The sequence below is a fragment of the Amblyomma maculatum genome, chromosome 4 (assembly GCF_055883805.1).
Source record: "Amblyomma maculatum isolate TAMU_Amacu chromosome 4, ASM5588380v1, whole genome shotgun sequence".
In the NCBI taxonomy this organism is placed as follows: domain Eukaryota; kingdom Metazoa; phylum Arthropoda; class Arachnida; order Ixodida; family Ixodidae; genus Amblyomma; species Amblyomma maculatum.
Genome location: NC_139347.1, coordinates 54627689 through 54654331, shown reverse-complemented (window position 1 = coordinate 54654331; position 26643 = coordinate 54627689). Strand labels below are relative to the sequence as shown.

At 46.8% G+C, this 26643-nt stretch overlaps 2 protein-coding genes across 5 annotated transcripts in view; one reads left to right on the top strand and one right to left on the bottom strand.

Moving 5' to 3' along the window:
* The window catches only part of LOC146191068 (uncharacterized), a 423874-nt gene that overhangs the window by 179571 nt on the left and 217660 nt on the right, over positions 1-26643 (bottom strand). The window lies entirely within an intron of this gene.
* The window catches only part of LOC146191070 (DNA-binding protein RFX6-like), a 39804-nt gene continuing 34684 nt past the window's right edge, over positions 21524-26643 (top strand). Inside the window, exons 1-4 of the mRNA XM_084599712.1 lie at positions 21524-21621; positions 22156-22279; positions 25441-25502; positions 26457-26534. Coding sequence (XP_084455838.1) covers positions 21524-21621; positions 22156-22279; positions 25441-25502; positions 26457-26534 — 362 coding nt within the window. The remainder of the gene's footprint in view (positions 21622-22155; positions 22280-25440; positions 25503-26456; positions 26535-26643) is intronic.

The window sequence follows — 26643 nt, the reverse complement described above, 5'->3', positions numbered from 1 at the left end:
TTATTGTCCTTGCAAAGTTATCTAAACGGTACGAACACATACACGTTCGACTAAGACAAATAAGAAAAATACAAATTGAACCATATAGCGCTTTGCCGCAGAACATTAATGTAGGCAGGAAATACGGCTGTGAGGCCAAGGTCAACGACCGCCCCGATCCAGGCTCGCATACTCTCCTTTTGCGCATAACAGAAAAATATTTGTTTAAAACGCTGTTTGCTTACTATATAATCAAGACTTCGGATGTTCGTCAAGGTGCTGAGAAAAGGGGGCGCACGAATGCGCTTTGAAGCACGTTAAGAGAGTCATTCACCTCCACAAGATGGCGGACGGAAGTCCCGAGTGAAAGTTGTTCTATATGCAAGTGCGCGCGCACCGGACCGTGTTTTAGGACATTCCTCAACTCGAGCAACACAAGCAAATAGAGGCTGCTACAACGCATTAGGGCTGAGCTTTATTTTCCAGCCGAGGCATGTGAAGGAGCCGCGCGACGCTCCGCGAAGACGCATGTCTCTCATGGCACCCCTCCAACTTTCGCGTGCTTTGCAACCGGTGTCTGGTCCCCTCATTCGTCAACGCTGACTCCCGCACGCGCCATCACGGCGGCACGTGCAGACACAAGCAAAAGCGCAGCCCGCTCAACTTCTTGCTCGGTTCCTCCTTCACCTTCCGGAGCCATCTGCTGCTGAACCCTCTTGTCTGGAACCCCAGCTTCGAGGTCTAGGCTTTGTAAGCGGTTCGTAATAAAAGGCAAGAAGGAAGAGTCAGGGCCAGTCTTCCTGTCTGTGAGCTGATTGCGAGAAAACACGCAAGGATGAAAGGGACAGGACAGAGACGCTGACAAAGGAAGGATCAATCAAGAAGCGAGAGCTGCATGCGCAAGAACGGAGAGAACGAAGACAGCAGCAGAGCGAAAAAGAGGTTCTCTCTCAGGGTGCCTTTGTGCAAGACGAGGCTTTGAAGGCGGAAAGCGAAGCGAAAATGAGCGGGCACAACACTGTCTCCCGCGTGTATTTTGAGGCCCTTGCTTGCATCCAGGCTTGGGTTTGGAATTCCGTACCAATGCCACTCTCTCTCGCTCGCTCTCCTTGTTTGCAAACACGGTGACGACATGCAGCTGAAGCGGCGCGAGCGGTCCGCTCTGTCGGCGACGTACTCTGCCAGTGATTATGAACTCGCATCATTTTGGTCTGTCTGCATGAAATGTGCGTTTGAGGTCCGAGTGCGATTTTTTGAGTTTGTTGTTATTTTCCTCAGTCTGAAAGATTTTTTGATAAACTATTGACGTCGATTCCAGTGGTTAATTTTCTTTTAGAAGCCAGAAGTGCTGATAGGTCAGTAGCAACTTCCAAGTTCCCGGTTGAGAACGCTACAGCCCGGCCGTGTCTGTTTCCAACTACTAACACTCAATGCCCACGTGATTGTGTAATCCAGACCGGCCATTGCATCCATATTAGGCTTACTGACCATGCTAATTCTTTTGGAGAGACACGGAACCTGACAAAACATTGTAGTGTATGCGAATGCGTACCAATTTTTGATGACACTGAGTTGTGCTTTTTGGTTTTTATGATGACAAGACCACCAGGGAAGTCGCTGAGGCCTTCCAAATCATCATAAAATCAAATTAATGTGTTAGCAAGACCTCTATAGCTCTGTCTGCAAGAGAAGTTGGTTGGAACCAAGAGAAGTGACTTTGTTGTACGAAGCATAGCATGTAAGGCGGGTACAGCACGAATGAACGTTATCACGTTTTGTGTAATGTTATCGAAGCTACGATGTATGACATTATGCATGTTCGTCCACATTTGTGAGTATAACTTGACTTCCAATCTCCTAACAAAACCTGGTTCAGTGCCATGTCCGTCTCTTCTAGTCTTTGTGCCGTCGTCTAGAGTTATTTAGATTACTAATCGTTATGAGCCAAAAAGAAGGCTGTTTCCCACTTCAGGGTTCTCTTCAAAACTCCCAACCAAGCGAACCCTCTCTGCTGTTGAACGGTTTAAGATACCCCTGTCACTCCCTCAAAAACAAAACGATACTATGCAATGCATCAAAAACGTATATAGCCGAGAAAAGAGTACCACACTAAATCTATGCTAGCACAAAGCCATATTCTATAATGATAGAGCTAGCTTTGGAAGCATGCGCTGCCTATCCTGTCCACTGAACATGCATTCGTCAATTCGCAATGCAAGCTAGCTACATGAAACTAATATCGGTGTCTCGCCATACAACCGACTCTCATGCTCGTTGGTAGGTTATGCTTCGCAACAGCGTATTTCCTTCACAAAACTGCTTATGGGATATCATACAAACCTTCTTCAAGACGGCGCCATTTTATCTTGCCCGAACCACTTTCTACAGTTTCTTTTTAATTGTCAACGTTGTTTTTTGGCTATATATGATATTCGAGGACCACAGATAGCCGCAGACTGATTTACTCAGCTAGCCCCAGCGAAGATAGCTCGCCCGCACTCGTCTGCTAAGGAGCGCTCATCATTCATCAAGCACACTGACTGCTACAGATGCGACATGCGAGCCGAAAAGCAAAGTGCGCAACCGAAGGGGTTGTGCCCTACGATAATATTGACCGTGGCTCCGCTCCAGGGCGGACCGCGAAACTACGCTCTTTAGCGCAGCAGCACTTCCGGAAGCCCTCGCAGGCGGGCACTATGGTCGCTGTTGATGGGTCCCCCGTGATATGTGAAACGGACGCCCGCTTGGATTCGAAGCTGACCCAACTTTGGTGCGGACGCTGCGACACGGAGGTGCGGTGGTGAGGGCGAATATACCATGCGAAACTGAGACTCGCCGCTACCGGCGAACCCCGATAAGACCGGCTGAGTTGTGGTCCACGATAAGCCGCGTCTACTTGAGGAAAGCTTCCGAATACGCGATTACGCTCCATGCTGGTTTCCCTCTCTTAAGTAACGTATTTCGTTCGCAGCGGACCTCACTTCCCTTACGACGCGGTTGCGGTGTCCACAGAAATCAAGTGAGACAGTTACCGCGCCTTTCCCTTCCTATAAATAAATCAGTTTTTTTTTTTTTTTAAATCAGACGCGCAACGCAAGGGAGGCATTATTAGAGAGTGATGAGTTGGTGATGGGGCTCCCGAGACAGAGCTTATTGTATAATAGGGATGTATTAAGATAGTATGGCTACATTAGAAGCCGCGATTCCCAGCGAAACTCTTAGTGACTCACTCCAGGTGTAAGCGTCGGCGTTGATGTCTCTGTCGAGCATTGTTGTAGCACATAACGTCAACAGCGCGGCTCACATAATCATGATGTGACGTCATTGGCAGGGAGGTACCTTCCGGGCATGCTTCGCGCAATGTTTGGTGAGGTCTCTTCAAATAATTCGAGACCCGCTGCGCTGGGTAAATACATTGAAGCGTAGTTGTAGAAGCGTTTTCTTATCAACAAATGGGGTGACAGAGTTTCTATATCTGCCACACTCGTCGCAAGTGCGTGCACGCCTTAACCTTCCGCTGACCTGTTCTTCGCGTAAACAGTACTGGCTGCGTTTGTTGCTGTTAGCGCTATCGTTCACTACAAGTTTGCTGAGCCACAATGTGACGCTTTTAGCGTCGACTTTTTGGAATGTTACTGAACACTTCGCAATGTAGTCGCCACAAAACCTCGTCTAAACATATCTACGGCTCGCCAGAATGCTGAGCCCTATTTCCAGCCCGTTTACGTAATGAAAAGTCGCTCTTGTCACGACTTCTTTCCAGCCCTACCGTATTCGTAAAGATGCGAAAATAGTTCCATCACCGTCTGTCAATCAAAGCGGCCTGCGAACGCAGGTCCAACGGAAATGATGAGTAATAGTTAAGCGCTAAACCAAGCTGCAGCTGTCAAGCACGCGACACGGCGTCGCCGACACTGTCGGCGCGGGAACGCTGGTTCCTTGACCTCCAATGGCTCAGTGCCCAGTGAACCACAGACCCTGTCATGCATGCACTGCTCGACACACTGAACAGTCAGCGCACAGCACCCGTCTCTGCAAAGATAAAGAAAATCGGAGAAGTACTGAACCCTATAGGGGGGCAACAGTGAAAGGCGAAGATGAGGAGGGCCCACTTCCCTTTCAAGATGATGGATTGCTCGTAACGACAGCCGGGAAGAATCGGCCCCACGCGGCGTCCTGTTGCCAGCACTGTCTTCTTCCAGCGGCGTCTGTAGGACGCGCGAGCTGCAAAGCTATGCGGGCTTGTGTGAGAACCCGGCGCCGCATTGCATCACCTGGCGAATGGAAGTCGCTCTCAGGCTAATGTGGCGGCTTTTGAAACATCCCTCCGCAGCTTAAAGCCCGAGCCGCTTGAGCGAGAAGCAATCAGCGAGAGACCGGCACGCTTTGACCATGCACCACTGCTTTGGGTGTGGCCGCGTACACTGTTATCAGTGCGTATTTCTAGAGCCCACGAGAAGCAGCGAAGCGACCGACTAATAATGGTTGGCAGTAACTCAACAATAGAGAAGAGTATAATTCGTTGGCACCGAAAAATTATAGAACCTTGAGAAAAATAAAGGCAGCGTATATACGGATGCCCAGAAAGAAATAGGCGTGGCCTGTGCTGAATTGTTTCGTGTCGTTCGTAGAAACCTTGGTCGGTTATGTTTACATCATTACCCTCTTATTCGTTGAAATCCAGTTTCAATCAGACAAACTGGACGTTGTCTACATTAAAAGAGGCGTGCACAAGGGACGCAAAGGAGCTCCAAGTCCCACGAGCAACCGTCTCACCGCAGGAAAATGCAATTACTTGTAAGGCCAGCTAGTTTATAGCCGCGAGAGAACGTTAGTCGCACTTCTACTACAGTCATATGTATTCCGTTCTTGTCCTCTCATATTTGTTCTCCTCCAGACTGGCATCGTTATTCACACCACAGCCTTGTGTTTGCGCAGTGAGACGGCGCACTGTCCAGGCCGCATATACAGCCAATTAACTTCTCGCCTTGAGTCCAAGTGGTGCTGCGAGAAGCGGCCAGTCTTTGGACAATATCACTGCTATATATATGCCGACCTGTGGTAATTTCTATGCCGCTGTCCACACTTCTGCTGATATGGAGCCAATACGTATTCCTCCTTATCATATATATCAGAATACAGGCAGTTTTCATCCTCTCAGAGGCGGCAGTGATCACTGTGCTGCAACCTGTATCAGAATGCTTCATCTCTGGCTGTTGCGATATAAAGTAGTAACTGGGGAATATACCGCTAGTAAGACCACAGCTGCAGCATAACATCGCCTCGAGAATATAAACAATCAAGTGCGTTGTACGCTGGTAATACGTTGCATCTATAAGCAATTTATCGACTACTGCGCTAAATAGCTCATAGGCTTCGGACGTGAGTATCGTACTTTTTTTTTCTTTTTATTTTCCTACTGTGCGCTGGTATATACGATGTAACTCGTTTTTGACGTTAGCAGATTTTTCTTCTAAACAACGGGGCAGATACGACAGTGCGGTCTGTGCAAGTATATTGCACAGCAAGGCGGAGAATATGTACTTGGTATAGACCGATAATTAGATGAATATTTAAATAACGGCTAATAAATATTTTGTATTTTTAAGGGAAGCTGGGCAGAGGCTAGTAGAGTTCTGTCAAGAAAACAACCTGACAATAGCGAATACTCATTTTCAACAGCACAAGAGGCGCCTGTACACATGGATTTCACCGGACGGTCTGTGCAGGAATCAGATCGATTATATTATTTGCCGGCAGAGATGGAGAAGCGCTATACAAGCAGTAAAAACAAGGCCTGGGGCCGATTGTGGCACCGATCATCAGCTTCTTGTTGCCAAAATTAAGCTTCGATTGAGGAAAACGCAGAAAACTATAAAGGCCTTTCAGGTATTATCTGGATCAGATTCCATTAGAATATGCTGTGGAAGTAAGGAATCGATTTCAAGAATTAGATCTAGAAGACAAAGAGCCCGAAGAGATATGGATTGATGTTCGTGATATAATACAAGAAGTTGCTACTAAGGTAGTTCCAAAGCAAAAGAAATGCAAAAAAACAAACTGGTTATCTGAAGAGGCTTTGCAAATAGCTGAGGAAAGGAGGATGGCAAAAGGTATGGGGGAAAGAGAAAGATACAAGGTTCTCAATGCGGATTTTCAGAAAATAGCAAGGAGAGATAAGAATGCCTTCCTGAACATACAGTGTGAAGCAGTTGAGGACAACAGCCAATTAAGGAACACAAGAGCTCTGTATAAGAAAATCAAAGATATCAAAGGAAGCTTCTGTGCTAAGCTGGGCGTGATAAAGGACAAACGAGGCAAGGACCTCACTGAAGCCTCAGAGATAAAGAAGAGGTGGCAGGAATACACAGAAGAACTGTACAAGAAGGACCCGGATGTGCAAACCCAACATAGGACGGTTGTGATTACTGATCTCGAGCCGGGCATCCTGAAGAGTGAAGTTGAATGGGCCTTAGCCAGCCTTGCTAAGAACAAAGCTAGCGGAATTGATGGTATTCCAGCTGAGTTGCTTCAAAACCTCAACCATGACGCTGTTAACACACTGCATACATTATGTCAAAAGATTTGGACAACCCTGCAGTGGCCACAGGATTGGAGGAAGTCAGTTTACATCCCCATTCCAAAGAAAGGCAGTGCCAAAGATTGTTCCAACTACCGCACGATCGCGCTTATTTCGCATGCTAGCAAGGTGATGTTAAAAATCCTGCAAGGTAGGCTGCAGCAGTATGTGGATCGGGAGCTTCCGGACGTGCAAGCTGGGTTTCGCAAGGGCAGAGGAACTAGAGACCAAATTGCCAACCTTCGCTGGATCATGGAAAAAGCAAGAGAGTTCCAGAAACCCATTTACTTCTGCTTTATTGATTATGCGAAAGCGTTTGACTGCGTAGATCACAGCAGATTGTGGCAAGCTCTCCAAGAGATGGGAGTTCCAATTCACCTCATCTGTCTCCTCAGGAATCTTTATGAAGGGCAAGAGGCCACAGTCAGAACTGGGCATGGTCTTACTGATTGGTTTCCGATTGAGAAAGGGGTGAGGCAAGGTTGCATACTGTCGCCCTGCCTATTTAACCTATATCCAGAGTGCATCATGAGGAAGGCCGGTCTGGACGAGTCTTCAGCTGGAGTGAAGATTGCTGGAAAACGTATCAACAACCTTAGATATGCGGATGATACCACTTTAATGGCAGAATGTGAAGTGGAACTCAAGAGACTTCTGATGCGCGTACAAGAAGAGAGTGAGAAGTTTGGGCTTAAACTGAACATTAAAAAGACGAAGATCATGGCGTCTTGCCCTATCAAGTCCTGGAGCATCAATGGACAAGAAGTGGAATCTGTGACAGATTTTCTGTTCTTGGGCGCCAAGATTACCTCGGAAGGAGACTGCAGCCATGAAATTAGAAGACGCCTGCTTCTGGGAAAGAGAGCAATGGTTAGCCTTGACCGCCTAGTAAAGAGCAGAGACATTAGTCTGCCAACCAAGATCCGTATAACCCGTGCTATGGTCTTTCCAGTTGTGATGTATGGATGCCAGAGTTGGACTGTGAAAAAGGCTGCCCGCCGAAGGATTGACGCGTTTGAATTGTGGTGCTGGCGAAGACTCTTAAGAGTTCCTTGGACTGCCAGAAGATCAAATCAGTCGATATTGTCGACCATAAACCCTGACTGCTCATTGGAGGGTCAAATTCTAAAGTTAAAGCTCAGCTACTTTGGTCATCTGATGAGAAGAGAGGAGTCGCTGGAGAAAGATTTGATGTTGGGAAAGGTTGAGAGTCGCCGGAGAAGGGGTAGGCAGCGAACGCGATGGTTAGATGGCATTCTCGAGGCATTGCAGATGAAGCTATGTGATGTTAAGAAGATAGTGAGAGACCGGAAAGCATGGCGTGACATGGTCCATAGGGTCACGAAGAGTCGGACACGACTGAACGCCTGAACTGATCATATTACAAAATTGAAGGGCATGAATATCTAAGGTGAGCCATGGGGGGGTTTTAAAATTATTTGATCGGGAATGTAGTAGTGAATTTTCTAGATGTGTATCAGGGACGGATGACGATGAAATACGGGATAGCGCTACTTCTCGAGTTTCAAAGAGCTTAAAGTTTATGTACAGAAAACTTTACAATATTATACAGTATTTACAGGCAGGTTGGGTAAAAATGAATCTGGCTACCTCGGAATAGCCGAAGGTGACCCGTTAAGCCATAGCTTAGAACTCTCAACCGGACCCTGGGCTCAGTTTCTAATGCCCCTGGGCCCAACTACCATTGGAATCAGCCAATTTCAGGAAGTATTAGCCTGACTGTCATTTGCTGCCTATCACACCACTTAAACTTTATTAGACGTTAGCACGCTATCAACGCATACATGCAAGCAAAAAGAGTAACACGCGCCTTTGTACCGTATGACACAAATGGAACCCCTGCGACCGGGGCTGACACTTGACAGTATCCGCCGCGTTACCGCGTGCGTATGCACCAAACTTTACAGTGATTATAAATATGGAACGCAAATAAACGCATTAGAAATCTCGTTGAGTTGAGGTTCCTGTGCGTAAATTTTATAAAATGTCGCTGCTTGTAGTATCCTCGCTCAAACCTACTTCTAGATCATAAAATACTCAAATGGCGTATGCATTTGTTGCATAAGAAATGAGAGAAACACCGGTTTACTAATGTGCAGCGCAGCAAAGCCAACTCAACACGCTTTCCAAAATCGTGTTTTAACGCTCGATATTTTGAACCCCATTGCTGTTAAATAAAATTTAAAAACTGAGCTCAGCTTTGACGTTGGTGCGCTTCAATTTAGCCAATAACGTTACCCCTAAAATCAGATATAAATAAACTACTGGGTTTTATTGTTATTAGATAATAAAATTATTGAGGTCTATAACATACATAATGTGTGCCTTGCTGTATACTCCATCCTGCTGAAACCGCATTGATGTGCCTTTCATAGGATTTAAAATGAAAATTCTCAGACCCTAAAATTCCATCCTGCATGTGTAATGTAACGGCGTTCAGGTGCAGCCCCCACATGACATACTCCAACTCTTGGTGGACGAGATGAAGTCATCGACACGCGTATACCCACCCTCTTCTGAAGTTATGCCCATCTCTGCTTTTGCTATCTATTGCCTCAGATTACGAACGCTGGGCTCCAGGCTAGATGGGGCCGCAGGGGGCCTCGCAGTCGTTTTTTCTGTTGTTGCTTCTGCTGATTGCTGCTGTTTTTCAATCCAGCCACTTCAGAAATTCATATGGCAGCATACTCGATACCTTAAATGCGCGCATGTTGTCCATGAAAAAACAGTTGGCAGTTGCGGCGCACATCTGCGTGCACGGATGAACTTCGCATGCCTTCATCACGAGACAAACTCGTCAATCATGACGTAGATCGAAGCCCCAATCTTTTTTACGAAAACCTGCTGCATGGAAACTTAGTGTCCTGTGTCACAGCATCTTAGAACAAAACCTACTGCCACCAAAAAAACCCGACTCCTGTTGAGTGGCTGGCCCAAAAAGTGGCTTTACGCCACAGCTTTGCTCTCGGAGGTTTCAAGGTTCAAAAAGAACCGCAGCTTAGGGGCCATGCAACAAAAACTTCCATTCTCGTCCATCAAGAGCTAGGTTGCTCCTTGCAAACATTTTGCAGAAAGCGCTCCCACTTATGCTTCTAATACAAACACTACCTTTCCTGTTTGGCCAATCTTTTTCAACGAAGTTAATTATCGCATCTCCTCCGCGTCCTCGCAAAGTGTACATCGCACTGTCGTAACTTTAAGCTTCCAATTACGTCAGAGCGTCCTTGATAAGACTGCAAAGGCATCTTCGTTCACAAAGCCCAGACAGGAGCATGTGCGCACTAGCATGTTGGCAGTCTAACCCATTGTAGTCCTCAAGATGGTTTTCCTACAATGCGCATTGTTAACTCAAAGTGTGTTAAGTGTGTTAAATTATTTAATATTAAAAATACAAGCCTGACCTGGAAGCGTTCATGTATGGGGAGCTAATTTCACCGCTATACAGAGTGCCGTTCATGATCTCAGCAGACAGTGAAGGACCTTGAATATGCTGCAATCAATTTTCACACTGTGTGGAGGCGTTGTATTTGCAGTGAACAGCATACGTTACTGCGTTACTGCGCAAGCGTCAGTGTCACGAAGGTCGGCCGCACCGGCGTGAGAACAATAGGCGGCCTCGACAACTGGCTAACAAGCTAATAAACAATGCGCATAATGCTTTGCCGGCAGTGGGGCATTGCGATGATTAACACGGACGCCGTATTCTATACGTGTTGCGTTTCAGGTTATCCGCCTTGTGTTCATTATTCAAGAGGAGAACGAGCCAGTATACTAGTCAACTAGTTTATCGCGTGAGAACCTGTCGTCTCCTACTGCTGCGTGATGGATGTATGTGCTGCGGGCGCTCGGAGACATCCGTCACTGGAAGTCTGCCGTTGCGTGCTGACCTACAACGTGAATGTCTAGAGGGAGGAGAAACGTTCATACTTATATTCCCTAGCAATGCCACTGTACTTAGTGTAATGATGCGCGGCTGACCGGATTCGTTCTATTCGTAAGTCAACAGCGAATAAAAAATGTCACAGTTTGACAGTTTAGAACTGGTTTTGTCCAGCACAAAGCTGCCGACTAAGGCCATAACACAAACTGGCTGCTATAAAAGAAAAAAAAAATGAAAAAGATGTTTCCCGGCGCTCATCCCTGGATGCCGTGAAAAGTTAAATTTATTTTTCTGAACAGCCTTTCCGAACCATTTCTTCGGAATGCGCCTGTCTCCCTTTCTCCGCGTTGACGTCCCGTTGAAGTCCCGTCGAGGTCCCTTTGGGGTCCTTTGAGGTCTCAACAAGTTTTGTGTTTCCTATTGGCGCCTCGTTCGTGTATTAGACGCTGTTAACGATCTAAGACAAGGAAGCGCTAAGGTACCCGCTGAAAAGTTTCTTCAGAGGTGCAGAGGAGTGTTAGTGTCGCTTAAGCACACCAAAGTTTCTTAATGACGCTGTTCCACCTCAGGAAAGGCAGATCAGTTGTTCTGTTCAGGCAGTGCCCAGTGCCGCGATCGCATACAGAAAATATCGCAACAAGCACTTTCTGATTGTTTTGTATCCTCAGATGTTCTATATATACAGAACGCTATGATAACAGAAGTCTCAAGAAATTTTCGTAGCATTTATACACATAAAATATTCCTTGAGACGAGACAAAAAGTGGTTACACGCATGTTGACATCGGAAATTCGAACAGCACATGCCGTAAATCTGGGGAAGCATGTGAAGACTTTATTCGTATCCTGCAAAAGCCCATCATCCTCCAGCTGCTAATTAATCCGTCGCTTGAGCATATACATCAGTAAAATATGTATTTAAACACAAAAACTCCATCCATGCAGACAGCGAGCAGACTACGGACTAAATATGCAAGGCAAAGGTTCTGCGCATGCACCTGAAAGAATAAAGCAAGCACGTTCTATGCGTGTATATTTAGCTCAAATGCAGATAATGCAAATAAACTCAACACATTACTCAGCGCAGCCAACAACTGGTTCCGCTGAGTCAAAGCTGCTAGACAAGGAGTTAGACAGCCCCACTTCTCCAATACAGTAGCACCCCCCCCCCAAAAAAAAAAAAAAAAAAAAGAAAAAAAAAGAGATCCAGCCTCCTGACTTCGGCAGATAGGCGGGGTGTATACCAGCTAGTGTCGCCGGCACATTGATCGTCTACAGTTTTGCGGGGTACAGTCGAATCCGAGTTTACGTGGCAAATCAATTAACTACAGAACAGGCCTCTTGTGCGCACTTTTTCTTTTTTCAAGTCACGCGCGTCGCGGAGGTCAAATATCTAACACGTCCTGACACTGACCACGAAGCCGCAGATTGGAATTCGACCGCAGAGGATCCAAAACACTATTGGATATAAAAATTGTCGTGTGCTGGTATTTCATCGCAAGTTTTAAAATATCGGGTGCTCCGGATTACCTCCGACACTGTAAAAATTCGATTCGAGCCGGTCCGCACTATGACACCGCAATTACGCATTACACCTGACGTGGAAGGGCCTATGTAAATACGAGCCGCTATAAGAAACATCGCTGAGTCCACATGACTATACCGAGAACATTTCAAGCGCGAACAGTTGTGAGCATCAACGTCTCTGTAATGACAGGCATTATAAGTACGGCCGCTCGATGGAATAAGCAACCTATGTGCGTATTTCGGCATGTGTTTGGTGACGCGGTCCTTTAGTATTCATGGCGGAAATTATGTAACGATTAGATTCGAATTTCCATTCTGGCTAAGTTTGCGCTTCAGTATTGTCCCCATCCCTCGTCACTGAGATCAGTCATTTAGGCAGCCAATGATGAGATTTGAATACAATCGTACGGGAAGGAATGTATCATAGCGGTCTTATATTCAGTACATGCTTTTCATGCAATACTTATGAACAAACTTGGGGCATAAAGCGCGGTGTCTTCGCCAAAATAGTCCTGATTTTTCTCGTTTTCTACTTGATTTCATAATTATAAACCTTTTACGAAGTAGTCATAGTAAATAAAATCGGTCACCACGAACAAACTTAAAAACGACAAAAATTTTTAAATTGAAACTCAATTGAAATGGGTCAAAAAATGTTAAACTCCGTTTCTGCCCAAGGAGTTTTGCAATCATTGGGCCTTGCTTACCCGCAGGGCTAAATGAACATTAATAATGTTCAGTTTCTTCATTCTCCAGTCGTGCAAGCACCTCCATCATCAACAACGTCGGATATATAACAGATTCTCTCCAAGTCGAAGGTCTCTCCCGAAAATGGCAAACTTCTTAATGCACGAACGAAATAAATGTTTTACGTCATCATCATCAACGTCGACGTTTACACACTGAGTATTGAGACTATTCAGCTCACACGAAATGAACATCATCGACTATCAAGCACGAGTTTGTGGTAAAATTTAAAATTACACCCTCTTATCCCCATGCTTATCCCATGATGAGTGATGAGCGCTGCCTGATTTCGAAATATTACCACAATGATGATGCCACGCATGACTGCCCGAGTTGGCAGCCCTTGCCAACTCGCTACACACACTTCACACAACTCGCCGATCAATCAATACCTGGTAATACGACCTGCCAATTTTCAATGGCCAGAGGCAAGCCAGTCGTTTTTATATTTGTAACTCACCAGTGTTTTGAATCGCACCCTACTCGTTCCAGTTTTTTTTTTTTTTTTTTTTTTTTTTTTTTTTTTTTTTTTTTTTTTTTTTTAGAAGAGGATTAATGAAAGAACGTGATTCTTCGCTCACAACGCAAAGCCAGCGCTGACGCCGGGTTTTCTGGAGAAGTGGGCTACGGTGTAAAAATAACTATTTCTTACACCGCGAAATTAGCCTCTAACGTTATCGCGTTAGTAGGGTTACAAGTGCAAAATTGATGGGACGTTTGCCATTGTGGTAACGCGAATTTCCGCAACAGCTGGGGTGGTGCGAAATTCCGGTGCCACTCGGGGTGATTACTGACCCAGGGTCATTGTCGTCATCATCATGAGTCCGACTATACCCACTGCAGGGCGGTGGTCTTTCCCATAACCCTCTAATTTATCTGGTCCTGTGCCAAGGCATTCATCTGACCTCTGCACACTTCCTTATGTCGTACGCCCACCTAGCGTCTTGCCGCCCCCATATATGCTTGCTTTCCTTGCAATCCACTATTATTCCACAGGGACCATCGGTTATCTTGCCTTCGTACATGACTTGTCTGTGCCCATTTCTGCTAGAATGCCATTAACTTGCGTTTGTTATCTGACCCATATGGCACGCTTCCTGTCTCTAAACGTTACACCTGCCATTTTTTGTTACGTAGCTCTCTGCGCGGTCCTCAAATTAAAGTGGACTCTTTTCGTAAGCCTACACGTTTCTGTACAATAAGTGAGTGCAGATAAGATACAACTTTCATACACTTTCCTCTCGAGGGATATATTAACCTGTCGTTCATGCTGTGATAGTATTTGCTGACTGTGCTCCAATCAATCTGATCCTTCAAGTTATTTCCCTTTCTTGATCCGGATCTGCGACGACTATACGTGTCCTGAGAAGACGAATTCCCTCGATACTTTCAGAGTTTCGCTACATATCGCTAACTGCGGTTTCTTTCGAAGGCTTTCGAACATTACTTTATTCTCCGGCATATTGATTTTTAGGCCAACTGTTTTGTTTTGCCTGTCTATGTCATTGTAATTAATCATCATTTGCAATTCGTCACCTGAGCTGCTCAACAAGGCAATGCCATGAGCGAATCTCAGATTGCCGAAATATTCTTCACTAACCCTTATTGCCCTGATTCTGAGAGAAAGCCTTGGTAAATAGCTTATATGCAACGGATAGTAAGCTGATCAGTCTGTAATATTGAAGGCCATTAGCGTCTCCTTTCTTATGGATTGAGATGATGTTAGCATTCTTGCAAGATTGTGGTACCATCGCGGTCAGGAGGCATTGCGGACGCAGGGTGGTAAGTTTTTCTAACCCGATATTCTAACCATCATTTAGCAAATCTGCAGTTGCCAGACCCTCCCCGGCTTCTTTGTCCCTTCTCATAACATGTGAAGCTTTCTTAACTTTTCTTTATTACTGGTGGAACTACATGTCGTAAGCAGACGCGTTCCTTACTATTTCCAATGCTTCGCTACCTATCGCGAACTGCGGTTTCCTTCCAAAGCTTACATTACTTTATTCTTCGGCATAATGATTTTAGGCCTACTGTTTCTCTTTTTCGCCCTATGTCACTGTCATTAATCACCCTTTTCAATTTGTCACCTGAGCTAGTCAGCAAGGCAACACCATGCCTTGCTGTAGGCGATGCCTCGCCACTGCCTATCTCGATATCATCCTAATTATTGCGGCTGCTGTACATATAGAGACCTCCTGGGCTACTCAAACTATATATTTTACTCATATTAGCAATGACATTGCCCTCCTGTACGAAATATTTCTCGGAGTATCGCACAGACACACACTTTCAAATTAGAATTTCCATAGGTCAAATCGTCTCTCGAATTTCGCGAAAAGCAAGAATGTGCGCAGCTAGCGCGACCTGCGGCGCAACTTGCAACTATTGCCGCCCGCGTCCCAAAGCGTGCCAACAGGTGGCGGGGCAGAAGCTTTAGCTAAAGGCATGCATACAACCGAGTAGATAGGTCGATCAAAGGAGCAATGACAACTTCAGGCTTCAAACAAGACTAACAGTTAGTAGTGAATACTGGCTTCCGTTTTCTAGAAACTATGAAAAAGTGAAATTGTCCTTAGCGTGAATAGTCACGCGCAGCCTTCTGGTAGGTTTGAAATCAGTCAGACCCCGCGCATAAAGCCGCGCAAGGTTTGTGTCGCCACCTAGTTGCTCTCTTGGTAAGCTCAATCTCGGGTGTTCTACTTCACAAGGAAGTATCCCTGATGAAAGGGTATTTCCTGCCACGCACCCATTTCATAAATAACTGACAGCTCCACCAAGCGACCTTTTATGAAGGATTTTACGTTTCACGTAAGAGGGCTGAGGGCTCTCTCTTCTGCGACCAGCATTTCGGTTTTTGTTTATACCATGGCCGCTCAAGGAGGCGACTTAGGTCGTTTCTATACTGCACTAAATTTCCAAGGACGACACTAGATTCTAGTACGCTATAGTCGCTTAAATTGAGGCCGTGGGCATAACCACATATGAAACAAACACGCAAATTTCGTCTATGCTGCGATAATGAATGAGGCAGACAATTTTAGATACGGTACATTTGTTTTCTAAATCAATATTTCTGTCGGTGTTTCTGTGCCGTTTAGTTGCAGTTTAGGCTTCTGGGGGACACCAGAAGGTACACGGATGACTGTACTTATTGCAGTAGTTTTGCCACGCAATGCTCTTTCTCAAACGTTTCACTTTTGTGCTAATTTCAATTCCAATTAACGCATTCCTTCACTTTATGAACCTAACCGCATGAACAAATTATCGCTTCATTGCGCAATAAATGAACCCGGAAAAGTGGACTCTTTACTCTCGTATCAGCTTCTGCATCATGTGCGTGTAATGAGAAAGGTAAAAGAGGGTTGCATCCAGCGTAGCAGTGTAGTTTCTTTTTCGCTTTATTTTTCTTCCCTCGGAGTAAGCGGTTAGCGCCACCGGTTGGCGCCGCCGAATTTTCAAGCACAGCCCACGGTGCTAAACACTCGGCCAGCTTTCTGTGGCTATGCAGTAGAGGCTATAATCAGCGTAGGGAAGAAGACAGACCTTCATTTACATTGGGGGGGGGGGGGGGGGGGGGAGGGGGGGCATCTCAGTTGTAGTGACCCCGCATCGTCTGTCCATTCACCGCTCTGAGCCCCTCACATGAACGACAAATAGCTACTCTCCACGCCACGTGCAAAAAGGCTCTTCTATTCCCCATTCCTACTTAGATGTAGTTGTATATGTCACAGAATGTTGTCCGCCCACTCGGAAAAACTACAGAAAATTTTCTGATGGTACGACAAAATTTCTGTGCGGTTTTTGACGGGAAACCTGTTGTGACAACAGAACATTCTGTAGTAACATCAGAAATTTCTGTAGTCACAACAGAAAAGTACTACAGAACTACAGACAACAGAAATATACTACAGAAAAGCTACAGAACTACAGAAAAGTACTACAGAACTACAGAAAAATCTGATGGTTACGACAGAACTACAGGATATTTTGTCGTATTTTTGACACAGTTCTGTAGTTTTTTTCGACTGGGCGCGAATACAATAACGTGGTACAAACCGTGGTGTCGCCTTCCGTGCATATTTCACCTGCTGTGACGCCAGTAGCAGGAATGATGCTATGCAGAAAAGTTGGCACCCAAGGGACGGGACACAAATAACTGACGCCGGCGCCAACAGGAAGCAAGGGGTGACGGTCGATCGCCAACCTCAACATGTGCGCCGGACTACAGGAAGAAAACTAGGGTCAACTAACCTCCGCCTTTAAGGCTATGACGCGACACTGTCAATGACTCCCGTCTGCGGCACCCCTTGCGGGTCCTCGTACGCTTACATGCACTTTGCCACTCGATTATTCAATAAGCGCTTAATATGTGCTTCTGTTATCTCACACCTACTCATTCGTCAATGCAGTCGTAAGCTACCACATCATGTGGAAGGCAATTCGATACAGATATAAAGCCTTGCTTCAACCAAGTGTGTCTATAGGGATAGCCGGCTGTTACGATTCGCCATTGACATGTGCGACAACCGACGCGACCACAGCGCAGCATCAGGCAAAGCAGCGAGCGTTTCGGCTATTTGAGCGCCGTCCGGTCGGCCGCCCAACGCTTCCTCCCGCGGGTGTGTTCGAGCATGTCGAATTCGCACGTGCCGTAATGTGTGTGCGTGCGTGTGTGTGCAAACGCTGACCAAGCCCGGAGCTCGAGTGAGAGTGCGTCGCCCTCGCCCGTCTGCTGGAGGTGGAGGAGACTTCTGTCGCGACACCACAAGTGAGTCATCTCATCGTGTTCGGAATGAATTCTCTCCCTTTTCCTCTGAACTGACGAGTGTATAAAAAGCAGCGACAGATTCCGCTGCGAGAGAGACTACTTGGGAGACGTCGCAGAGACGACGCCAGACACCAGCTGTGTGAACGGGTCAGTTTTCTCTCCGGGCCAGCTTCTCTGCCCGTTCCTACGTGATGTTGAATTGAACGTTGGTTTTGTTAGAAGATGCCTCGACTTTGCTGGGACTGTTGATGCCGTCCGCCGAGCCACGGAGCCGCCAGGCCAAAGCTCGATGGAGCCGCGACCCGCATGTAACAACTGGTGGCAGCGGTGCGATACCCAGGCGCAAGCCAAATCTAACAAGGCCAAGAGCTCCAGTTGGTTCGGTTCCCATCTCTAGGTGATACGATATGTGACCTCGTGACATCACAAAACCATGTCACCTAATCAGTGCCCGCGGTCAAGATATGCCGCCTGCCAGAGGCGGGCTCGTGAGTCGGAGTCGTGATTATCACTCACAACGCCAACGCCCACTCCGGATTTTCTGGAGAACGTTGCCGTCAGTTTTGTGCAGACCCTGATGGGGAGAGTATACTTCTTTCTAATGCGCGACACACACATTGAGCCCGAAAATGGGGTCCACCGAATTTTGTTAATTTATTTTAACGTAAAGGCCCCGTTAGCCTTAAAATCTGGCTTTGGTGTCGGCGTTGTCGGCGTCCGCTTTATGAGCGAAAAATCTGTTTGGAGGGTTGCCTCATGTAACGTGACCACTTCATATGACTTAATGACATGAATGTGGAATAAGAATAAACCGTCCAGTGCAAGTTGGATGCCGAGTCACGCACGCTAACTCCTAGGCCACGCAGGAGCGTTCATATACCACTTGGATACAGCGGGGCTTTTTATGTCACTCCTGTCAACTAGGGCAGCGTACATCATGTGATATGTTACCCGTTGTAAGCTTGTCGTGACAATATGTAGGATGGTCGCCTACGACCGGTAGACTGATCCTTAGCATAACTATCGCTCTATAACCTTCAATGCGCTGAGGCGTCTATACAATGCGGAGCTAAAGTATCCCCCATAATGGCTTTTATTGTCCCAGAATGCAGTGCCATACAAGTAACAAGTCAAACCAAATTTTTACGCATCCGTTCTGCGTTCTCCAGAATATGTTAGTAGCGTCGCCAGCGTTGTCAACGCACTGAGTGAAAAATCGCGCGCGCACCTCTGGCGGGTGGCAGTTTTCAGCTTTGGTCTGCTTTTGCTTGTTTAACGACGGAACACGTGAAATTCTTGCTGCAATGTAGTGGTAGTGCTAAGGCACGAACATGAAAAATATCAACCATTATGCCAGAGTCCCAGTGTATGCTATTCTTTTCATGCTTGTTGGGCTGGTTTGCAAGCTTTACTATCGCTGGCTTCTCATGTCAACTTACCTGTAATAACCAACCGCAGGCGCTACGTCACTCTGTCCATCTACTGTAACAGTACACGGCTTATAGACGAAGCGAGCGGGTCATTGGTTCATGGCTCAACAAACGAAGGCAAGCGGCATACACATATTGAGATAATGAGCTACACTTAGTAGGAAAATTTGTTTATGCTCGTCAGCATCAAACGCGTGGCGCGTATGGAGACGATGTCGCCTCTGTCACTCCTCGGTCCGAGATGTCAAGGCTCCTTTGCTGACAGTGACGGCCAGGGAGACTCCGCCACGTCCGCTCCAGGCGAGCAATACTGCACGCGGTGACGCTCATGACGGTCTCTCCCGACAAGCGGCAGCGCCTTCTTTTATAGGCCCCAAAGTCCGTTGACGTTTGAACTGTCCACTCTGGAGGCAGGAATTGGCGGGCCTAGGCGCCGGATTGGCTGGAGTAAACACGCCCGCCGGTGAGACTTCTCATCAGTGCGCCGAAGCGATATGACGCAGCACATTGGCTTGTAAAGGGAAATCAGGCGCTCGCCGGCGTCAGCTCGGCTCCAGCCGTCTACCACTGCAGAGGCCGCAGGAACCGTGACTAGAGGCCCGATCATAACACCCCTGTAAGCAGCCGTGACGTCGGACACATGCCCATTATTGTACACTGCGATTTTCTTGCTCCTTGCACACACACTATCGCCGCAGAAATAACTGTCCGGAAAGCCCGGCTCACACTAGCGGGAAACTTCCCGCAGCGGCGTAGCGTTCACGGCGCCGCTGCGCCGTAGCTTCTCGAAATGGCGCTCACACTACGCGCGTTTTCCTGCTGCGTTTGTGGTGGAATGCAGAGGAGGTGAAGGTGAGGGGATCAAGCATGGAGGAAGGATGGATCAAGAATGAGCAGTCACGTGACACCAGAGAATGAGCGAAAACAGGCGCTTTTCTCGCGTCGTCGTCTTGTAGCAAGAATAGGTGTAGAGAATCAGCACAAGGAGAAGGGGCTACTCAAGTTACACCAGCGATGTTCCCGTCGCTCGCGCAGCCGTCGCCGAGGAGTCATTGGACTTGGGCTGACATCACAGTCTGCTCCGTTACTCCGTCTGCTCGGCTACTCCGTCTTGCGGGACGGGAAAAATAGTTCCCGACCCCATCGCTCCGCGAAACGTCAAACAAATCAGCCTACGGGAAAAGAACCGGTTTCTGCTGAAAGCGGCGTACGAAAATGGTCCAGCGTTGCGCGTTTTCCCGCTAGTGTGGCCGTGCCCGAACGCGCACTAACGGCAAATCGCACGCACCGACCTCAGCCATGCTTGCAGCAGAGTCCTTCTTTGAAGGACCCTGTTTTCAGTGTCTGAGGGCTTCCCCCAGCACGAAGCACGCTTGCGGTCCTGACGCACTGCGCAGTATGGAACCGGTTCTGTACATCTGTGAGTACTGGTGCTAACGGGCCCCTGCGCTTTCATCGGATCTCGCCAAACCTTCGTCACGAGTCGGGGGTTCAGGACTCCAGAACAGGCCGATGATGCGATCCTTGCATCAGAGCAACATCTATATGGCGCATCAATATGCCCAGTGAAAGACCAGGTGCTGATTTTGCGTTAGTTTCAACTCTGGGCCGACGCACAGTATATATGTGGTGAATGCCGGCTTCGACTTCTCAGGAGCACCGTAAACCGAAACGGGGAAACAAAGTCACTTCGGAATAATGGGCAGAGTGAAGCGGCTCCGACGTGGGTCCTCCCAACAGCAACCTTCTTCATTGCGCGGGGGAGGCTGTGGGAAAGGGATTCCCCACATGTATTGACTGAAGCACGTATGCAGAGCCGGAGGTGTTTCTTTCTGAGCAAAAGTAGTGTGCTATCGTCCAGGATGAGAAATTCAGGTGATGGCGAGGTGAAGGCGGCCAGGTAGGTCGTAGCAACTTCCTCGCAGCATTTTCCTCATCAATATTATTTTGGTAAGCATAGAATGGACACCAAAACACTGCTTTCTATTTGTCGTTTCACTCTCGATGCTGCTTAATAAAGGCGTGGTTTATTACTTGAAAAACGCGTCTAAAGACTATTGTAGGTGTTGTCAGACAATGCACACGGCCCATTGTCGACAGGTCCACGTACGCAGTCGCCAAAATGTGTCATGTGTGTCGCCTTGTCTGCCCCCTATACCGAGAGCGGAAGCCCGCAAAACAGGCATCCGCATGGCGGGCTATTTGCGGCGGACAGGAAGGCAACTTAACGTACTACCACGGTTTGATTTCTGACGCACCTGGGCGTGGTCGTTTACGAGGCGATAATCGGACGGTTCTGCGGGCACTTTGCGGGAAACACGAATAGTTGTTCTTTTTAATGGACCACTTTGCAAGATGAGATAACACTATCCGCGTTGCGACAAGACATCAAAGGAAGCGGCCGCCGCAGAGGACTCTCAGTATACATCAAAGGCGATCACATTCGCTTGGAGAAAGTTGTACCCTACTTGTCCGAGCTGCCTACACGAAGAACAGACTGTCCACTGCGCGCCGTTTTCCACGATAAGTGCGCTGCATTTCTTGCGCTCGTTCAGGACACACTGCTTCCAAACGTGCTGAACTACGCCACGATGAGCGGCGCTGTCCGAGTGCGCACCAAGAGACCGAAGTTGTCGAAGAAGCGTAAAATAGCGAGCACTGATACCCGCAACAAGGACACATTGGAATGGTGAGTATTGCTTGCAATATTTTTGTGTATAAATTAATGCAGATGCTTTGTGCAGCTCTCAATGTAGAAGAATGTCAAACGTCGAAGTTCTCCACTGCGATATGGCTTCGGCAGAAAGGCGTCTTTATTCCTTCGTCCTCTTTAAGAAAAAAAAAAAAATGTGAATGCGCAGACTTAGCGACAAGGAGATTTGAGTTTGACGATGGATCTGTGAACTGTACGCGATAGGTTAAGTGGACCACTCAGTTTGGTGTGCAGCACCTTACTGCATTATATTCTTCATTATAGCAACACACGCTAACCATAAATCAATCGCGATGCATACAAAACAGGATTATGTTTCCTGGGCAGGACAAAAGAGCAACTTCGTCGCTATGATTAAACTCTAACCGAAGATAATGCCCAGGCATCGTCATTTAATCTAACTTTCAGGGCAATTATTGTTCAGAGCGGCTCTCTATTCTGATAGTTATGTCGGGAAGTCGTGCGACTAAGTCTTTCTGAGTGTCGCTAAAGACAACACAAATGACGCAGGGTGTCGGCCAATTACACCGTGTCTCCGGGTGTCTGCCTGCCAAGGTGCACCCTGTACCAGCACTACTTGGACTTCTGTCGCCGCAACGGGAAGCTGCCGATGGGAGCAGCAGCCTTCGGCAAAGTTAGTCCTGGATATTTTTTTTCTTTTTTTTTTTTACCGTTTACGCGTTAAAAAAAAAAAAAAAAAACATTCCCTAACGCTGGTCATGGCTCAGAAGTTCATATCCAGCCTATGATGGCCACATTTCGATAAAGGGAGGATGCAAAAGTGTGCGTGTGCTGGAATTTGGGCGCATGTTGAACAACCCCTGACGGCCGAAATAAATCCACAGGCCTCCCCAATCTATTTAAACAGAATTATGTGTCATCGTCACGGATGGCACATCACACTATAGATCATAGCAGTTACATGTTACACGTTATTTCCGCAATCCCTTTTTTTTTTTTTTTCGCAATCCATCGCGCTCACTATTTTCTCTTGTGACTCGAGGTCAGTTTTTGTGTAAACTTTTTTTTTTTTTTTAACATGACAGCTTTTAAAAAGGCCGTTCTCCAGAAACTCCGGCGATAGCGTTGTGGTCGTCGACGTTGTGGGCGAAAAATCACGAACATGACTTGGCAGGTGGCAGTTGGGAAATGACATGGCAGTGCACTTGCTGGACGTCAGGTTGTGTGACGTCACGAGACCACATGACATGGCAGAGTTGACAGGCGCTGCCAACTCGGAATTCACCTTATTTAAATTCATTGAAATTTGCATTAAAATTCAGCCCTCTTGGACTCTTGGATCCCTACCGAGTATGGCATGTTGCCCCAAAGCCAGCCAAAGGTGGTTATAAAAAAAAAATGAAACCATTAGCTACGGGTGACCGAGCGTTCTTCTTCTTCTTCCTCTCCTTTCCCTCTTCTTCCTCTTCTTTTTCCTATTATTATTATTATTCTCCACTATTCTACTTCCTCTTCTTCCTCTTCTTCTTCACCTTCTTCTTCCTCTTCTTCATCTTCTTCTCCTTCACCTTCTTCTTCCTATTCCTCTCCTTCTTCCTCCTGTTCTTCTGTTTCAAAAGGACACGGACACGGCACGCAGCGACGAGTGGTTAGACCTGGCGTAGTATTGCTTATCTGTCACGCAGGCACATTCTTCAGTTCGGCATGCTTAAAGCGGAAGGCTTTATATCTATGCCGCGGGTGGTCCTTCATATAGTGTAGTAGCTTGCGGCTGCATGCTAAAGAGTGGTATAATAGAGGTCCAAATTAAGGAATTAGGGGTGAAGCGAGTATAAAAGGGCATAGAGTTTGAATGCCCTCCCCATCCCCTCTTTTCCATTTTTTTGTTTGCATGTCAACTATCATCGTATAAGCGCAAGCGATAGTGTGATGCAAACCTTGACTGCTTCAATTTAGGTCGATTAGGTATTTATCTGCTCCGACGGTAAACATCAAGCCTGACGGTGAGAGACATGCTGTGGCCACTTCGGATGTAGATTATAGATGCATCCGCGAATTGTTTTTTTACGCAGAAGGTTCCTGATAAAACGCAGACCTGGTCTCTCCAACTCATTAAAATGGCATTACATACGCTTCTTTTCAGTTTAAGAACATATAGACCAAATATGTTGCCCTCGCCTGCAGGCTCTGGAAAGCTCTTCCTCTCGGCTCCATGGGCCATCTGTCGGCGCGCGCGGTCCGGGGATCGTCGAGCGTAGAATGCGCGTCTGTGTACAATTATTCTTATGCGGTCGTTAACAAGCTCTGCCACCTATGAATGCAGGTGTGTGCTGTGCATCGCTATCCCCAATTATCTTTTCTTCTTCTTTTGTTTGTTTGTTTTTTCTGTGACGGAGAGTTCTGCAGCTATTTGAACTGCATTGTTTACTCGTCGACGCGGTATCAGCGCGTAGTCCACCATGCAAGCATTAGCTGCGGGTGACTAAGCGTTCCTCTTCTTCCTCTTCCTTTTCTTATTATTACTATTCTTCCCTCTTCTTCTTCTTCCTCTGGAAATCACACTTATATATTTTGTGCCTGTTCTGAGGACGTAAGGGTTCGATCCCGCCCGCGAAGGCCGCATTTCTATGGAGACAAAGCAAAAGGGCCCATCTATAGTTTGTGATGTTAACACGCGTTAAAGAACCTCAGGTGGTCTAAATAATCCGGAGCTCTTTACTGTACATGCGTCCCTCAAAGCTGACGTCTCTTTGGGACGCTAAACCCCCTAAACAATACTAAAACTGGCTTACTGACTTGTTATGATCCAGCTAGCATCCATTTGCTGCTGCTCTTTTGGCACTTGCGATAATGTATGTGCAGGATTTAAAATGATGCCTGTATATATATATATATAATATGCCTTCTTCCACATCGTCACCCATCATGATCTTCTTTCTTCTCCCCTTCCCCAGTGCAGAATAGCAGGCCAGATTTGAATTATTCCGGCCAACCTCTCTGCTTTCCTTTCAATAAATCCATTTATCTATCTATTAAAATGATGCATCATGTGGTGACATGCAAGGGCAACTCTTGATAGGCAGTAGATTTCCCAAGCATGAAAAGAAACAATCTTAGATGCAGTAGTGTTTAAAAATAAAGGGCAACAAGACTTCCCTCTCAGAGCTCTACAACTTAGATGAGCACATAGAAATAATTTGCTGGTGCGACTGGCGCATGCACCATGCAGGCTAATTTGTGAGACCCGCTATGGCTGGCAGAATAGATGAAGAGGGCATCGGAACAGCGATTTTATGTGAGCCGCATACATGCGAGTATTGCTTATAATTGTTCAAAAACGTTTTTGAACAATTATAACGACAGCATGCTGTCGTTATAATTGCCATGAACCAACATTTTGGTTCATGGCCCCTTTTCCCAAGCATTTCACCCCAGAAGAGCCGAGCACCAGGCCGGGGGAAATCTTGTACCCATTGGAAACCGCTGGGTACCCGGCGGCACTGGGGATCGAACCCCGTACCTCCCGAATGCGAGGCAGATGCTCTACCACGACAGCATGCTGAACGCCAACTCAGCGAGAATGTCAAATTGATTCCTGTAACTAGCGTGTCGATTTCAACTATGCGAGAACAGAAATAAACTTGCTGCAACGCAACGGTGCGGTGTAAAAGTCTTTGGCAATATTTTAAAGCGCCCGGATGGCAGCATATCGCCTCGCATATATTCTTGTAGCCCCGCAGTCCACGAGAAAATGGGCGCCCGGCGGCGCGCGGGAACTACACAAGAATCTGGTCTACAAGTTCTAGTAATCAGCACCGTTTCATTCCCATGCAGTTGATACGACAAAAGTTTCCTGGAATTACCACCAGGAGACTCGGGACCCGGGGGCAATCGAGGTAATATTATTCTACGATCTCTTTTTTGGCTTTTTTAATCAACGCGGGCGCGGACGATTGTTCAAAGAAATAGTGCGTTTTGAAGCAACATTATTTGTTGTTGTTTTTTGCGTTTGAACTTATGTTTTTCAGCACATCAGTTCAGTTCAGTTCAGTTCAGTCGTTCTGTCGTGTCCGACTCTTCGTGACCCTATGGACCATATCACGCCACGCTTTCCGGTCTCCCACTATCTTTCTAACATCACATAACTTCATCTGCAGCGCCTCAAAGATGCCATCTAACCATCGCGTTCGCTGCCTACCCCTTCTCCAGTGACCCATCAACCGTTCCCAACATCAAACCTTTCTCCAACGACTCCTCTCTTCTCATCAAATGACCAAAGTAGCTGAGCTTTAACTTTAGAATTTGACCCTCCAATGAGCAGTCAGGGTTTATGGTCGACAATATCGACTGATTTGATCTTCTGGCAGTCCAAGGAACTCTCAGGAGTCTCCGCCAGCACCACAATTCAAACGCGTCAATTCTTCGGCGGTCAGCCTTCTTCACAGTCCAATTCTCGCATCCATACATCACAACTGGAAAGACCATAGCACGAGTTATACGGATCTTGGTTGGCAGACTAATTTCTCTGCTCTTTACTAGGCGGTCAAGGCTAACCATTGCTCTCTTTCCCAGAAGCAGGCGTCTCCTAATTTCATGGCTGCAGTCTCCTTCCGAGGTAATCTTGGAGCCCAAGAACAGAAAATCTGTCACAGCTTCCACTTCTTGTCCCTTGATGCTACAGGACTTGATGGGGCAAGACGCCATGATCTTTGTCTTTTTAATGTTCAGTTTAAGCCCAAACTTCTCACTCTCTTCTTGTACGCGCATCAGATGTCTCTTGAGTTTTCAGCACATAGGCTTCTATATGTTTAAATGTATACGAAAAACGTCATGTGCGTTGGGTCACGCAGGTACCATTACTACGGCATAGGCCTAAAGCCGTCATCCTTTTACTATGACCAAGTGTATTGCGGAAAAGATATTACCAGGTGAGAATTTTGCGAAACTTCTGGTTTGACGCTATGCGCGTGCAAATTGTTGTGACCTTGTCAACACTAACAACGATTCGCAATAAGCCAATACTGAACTTGAGTGGCT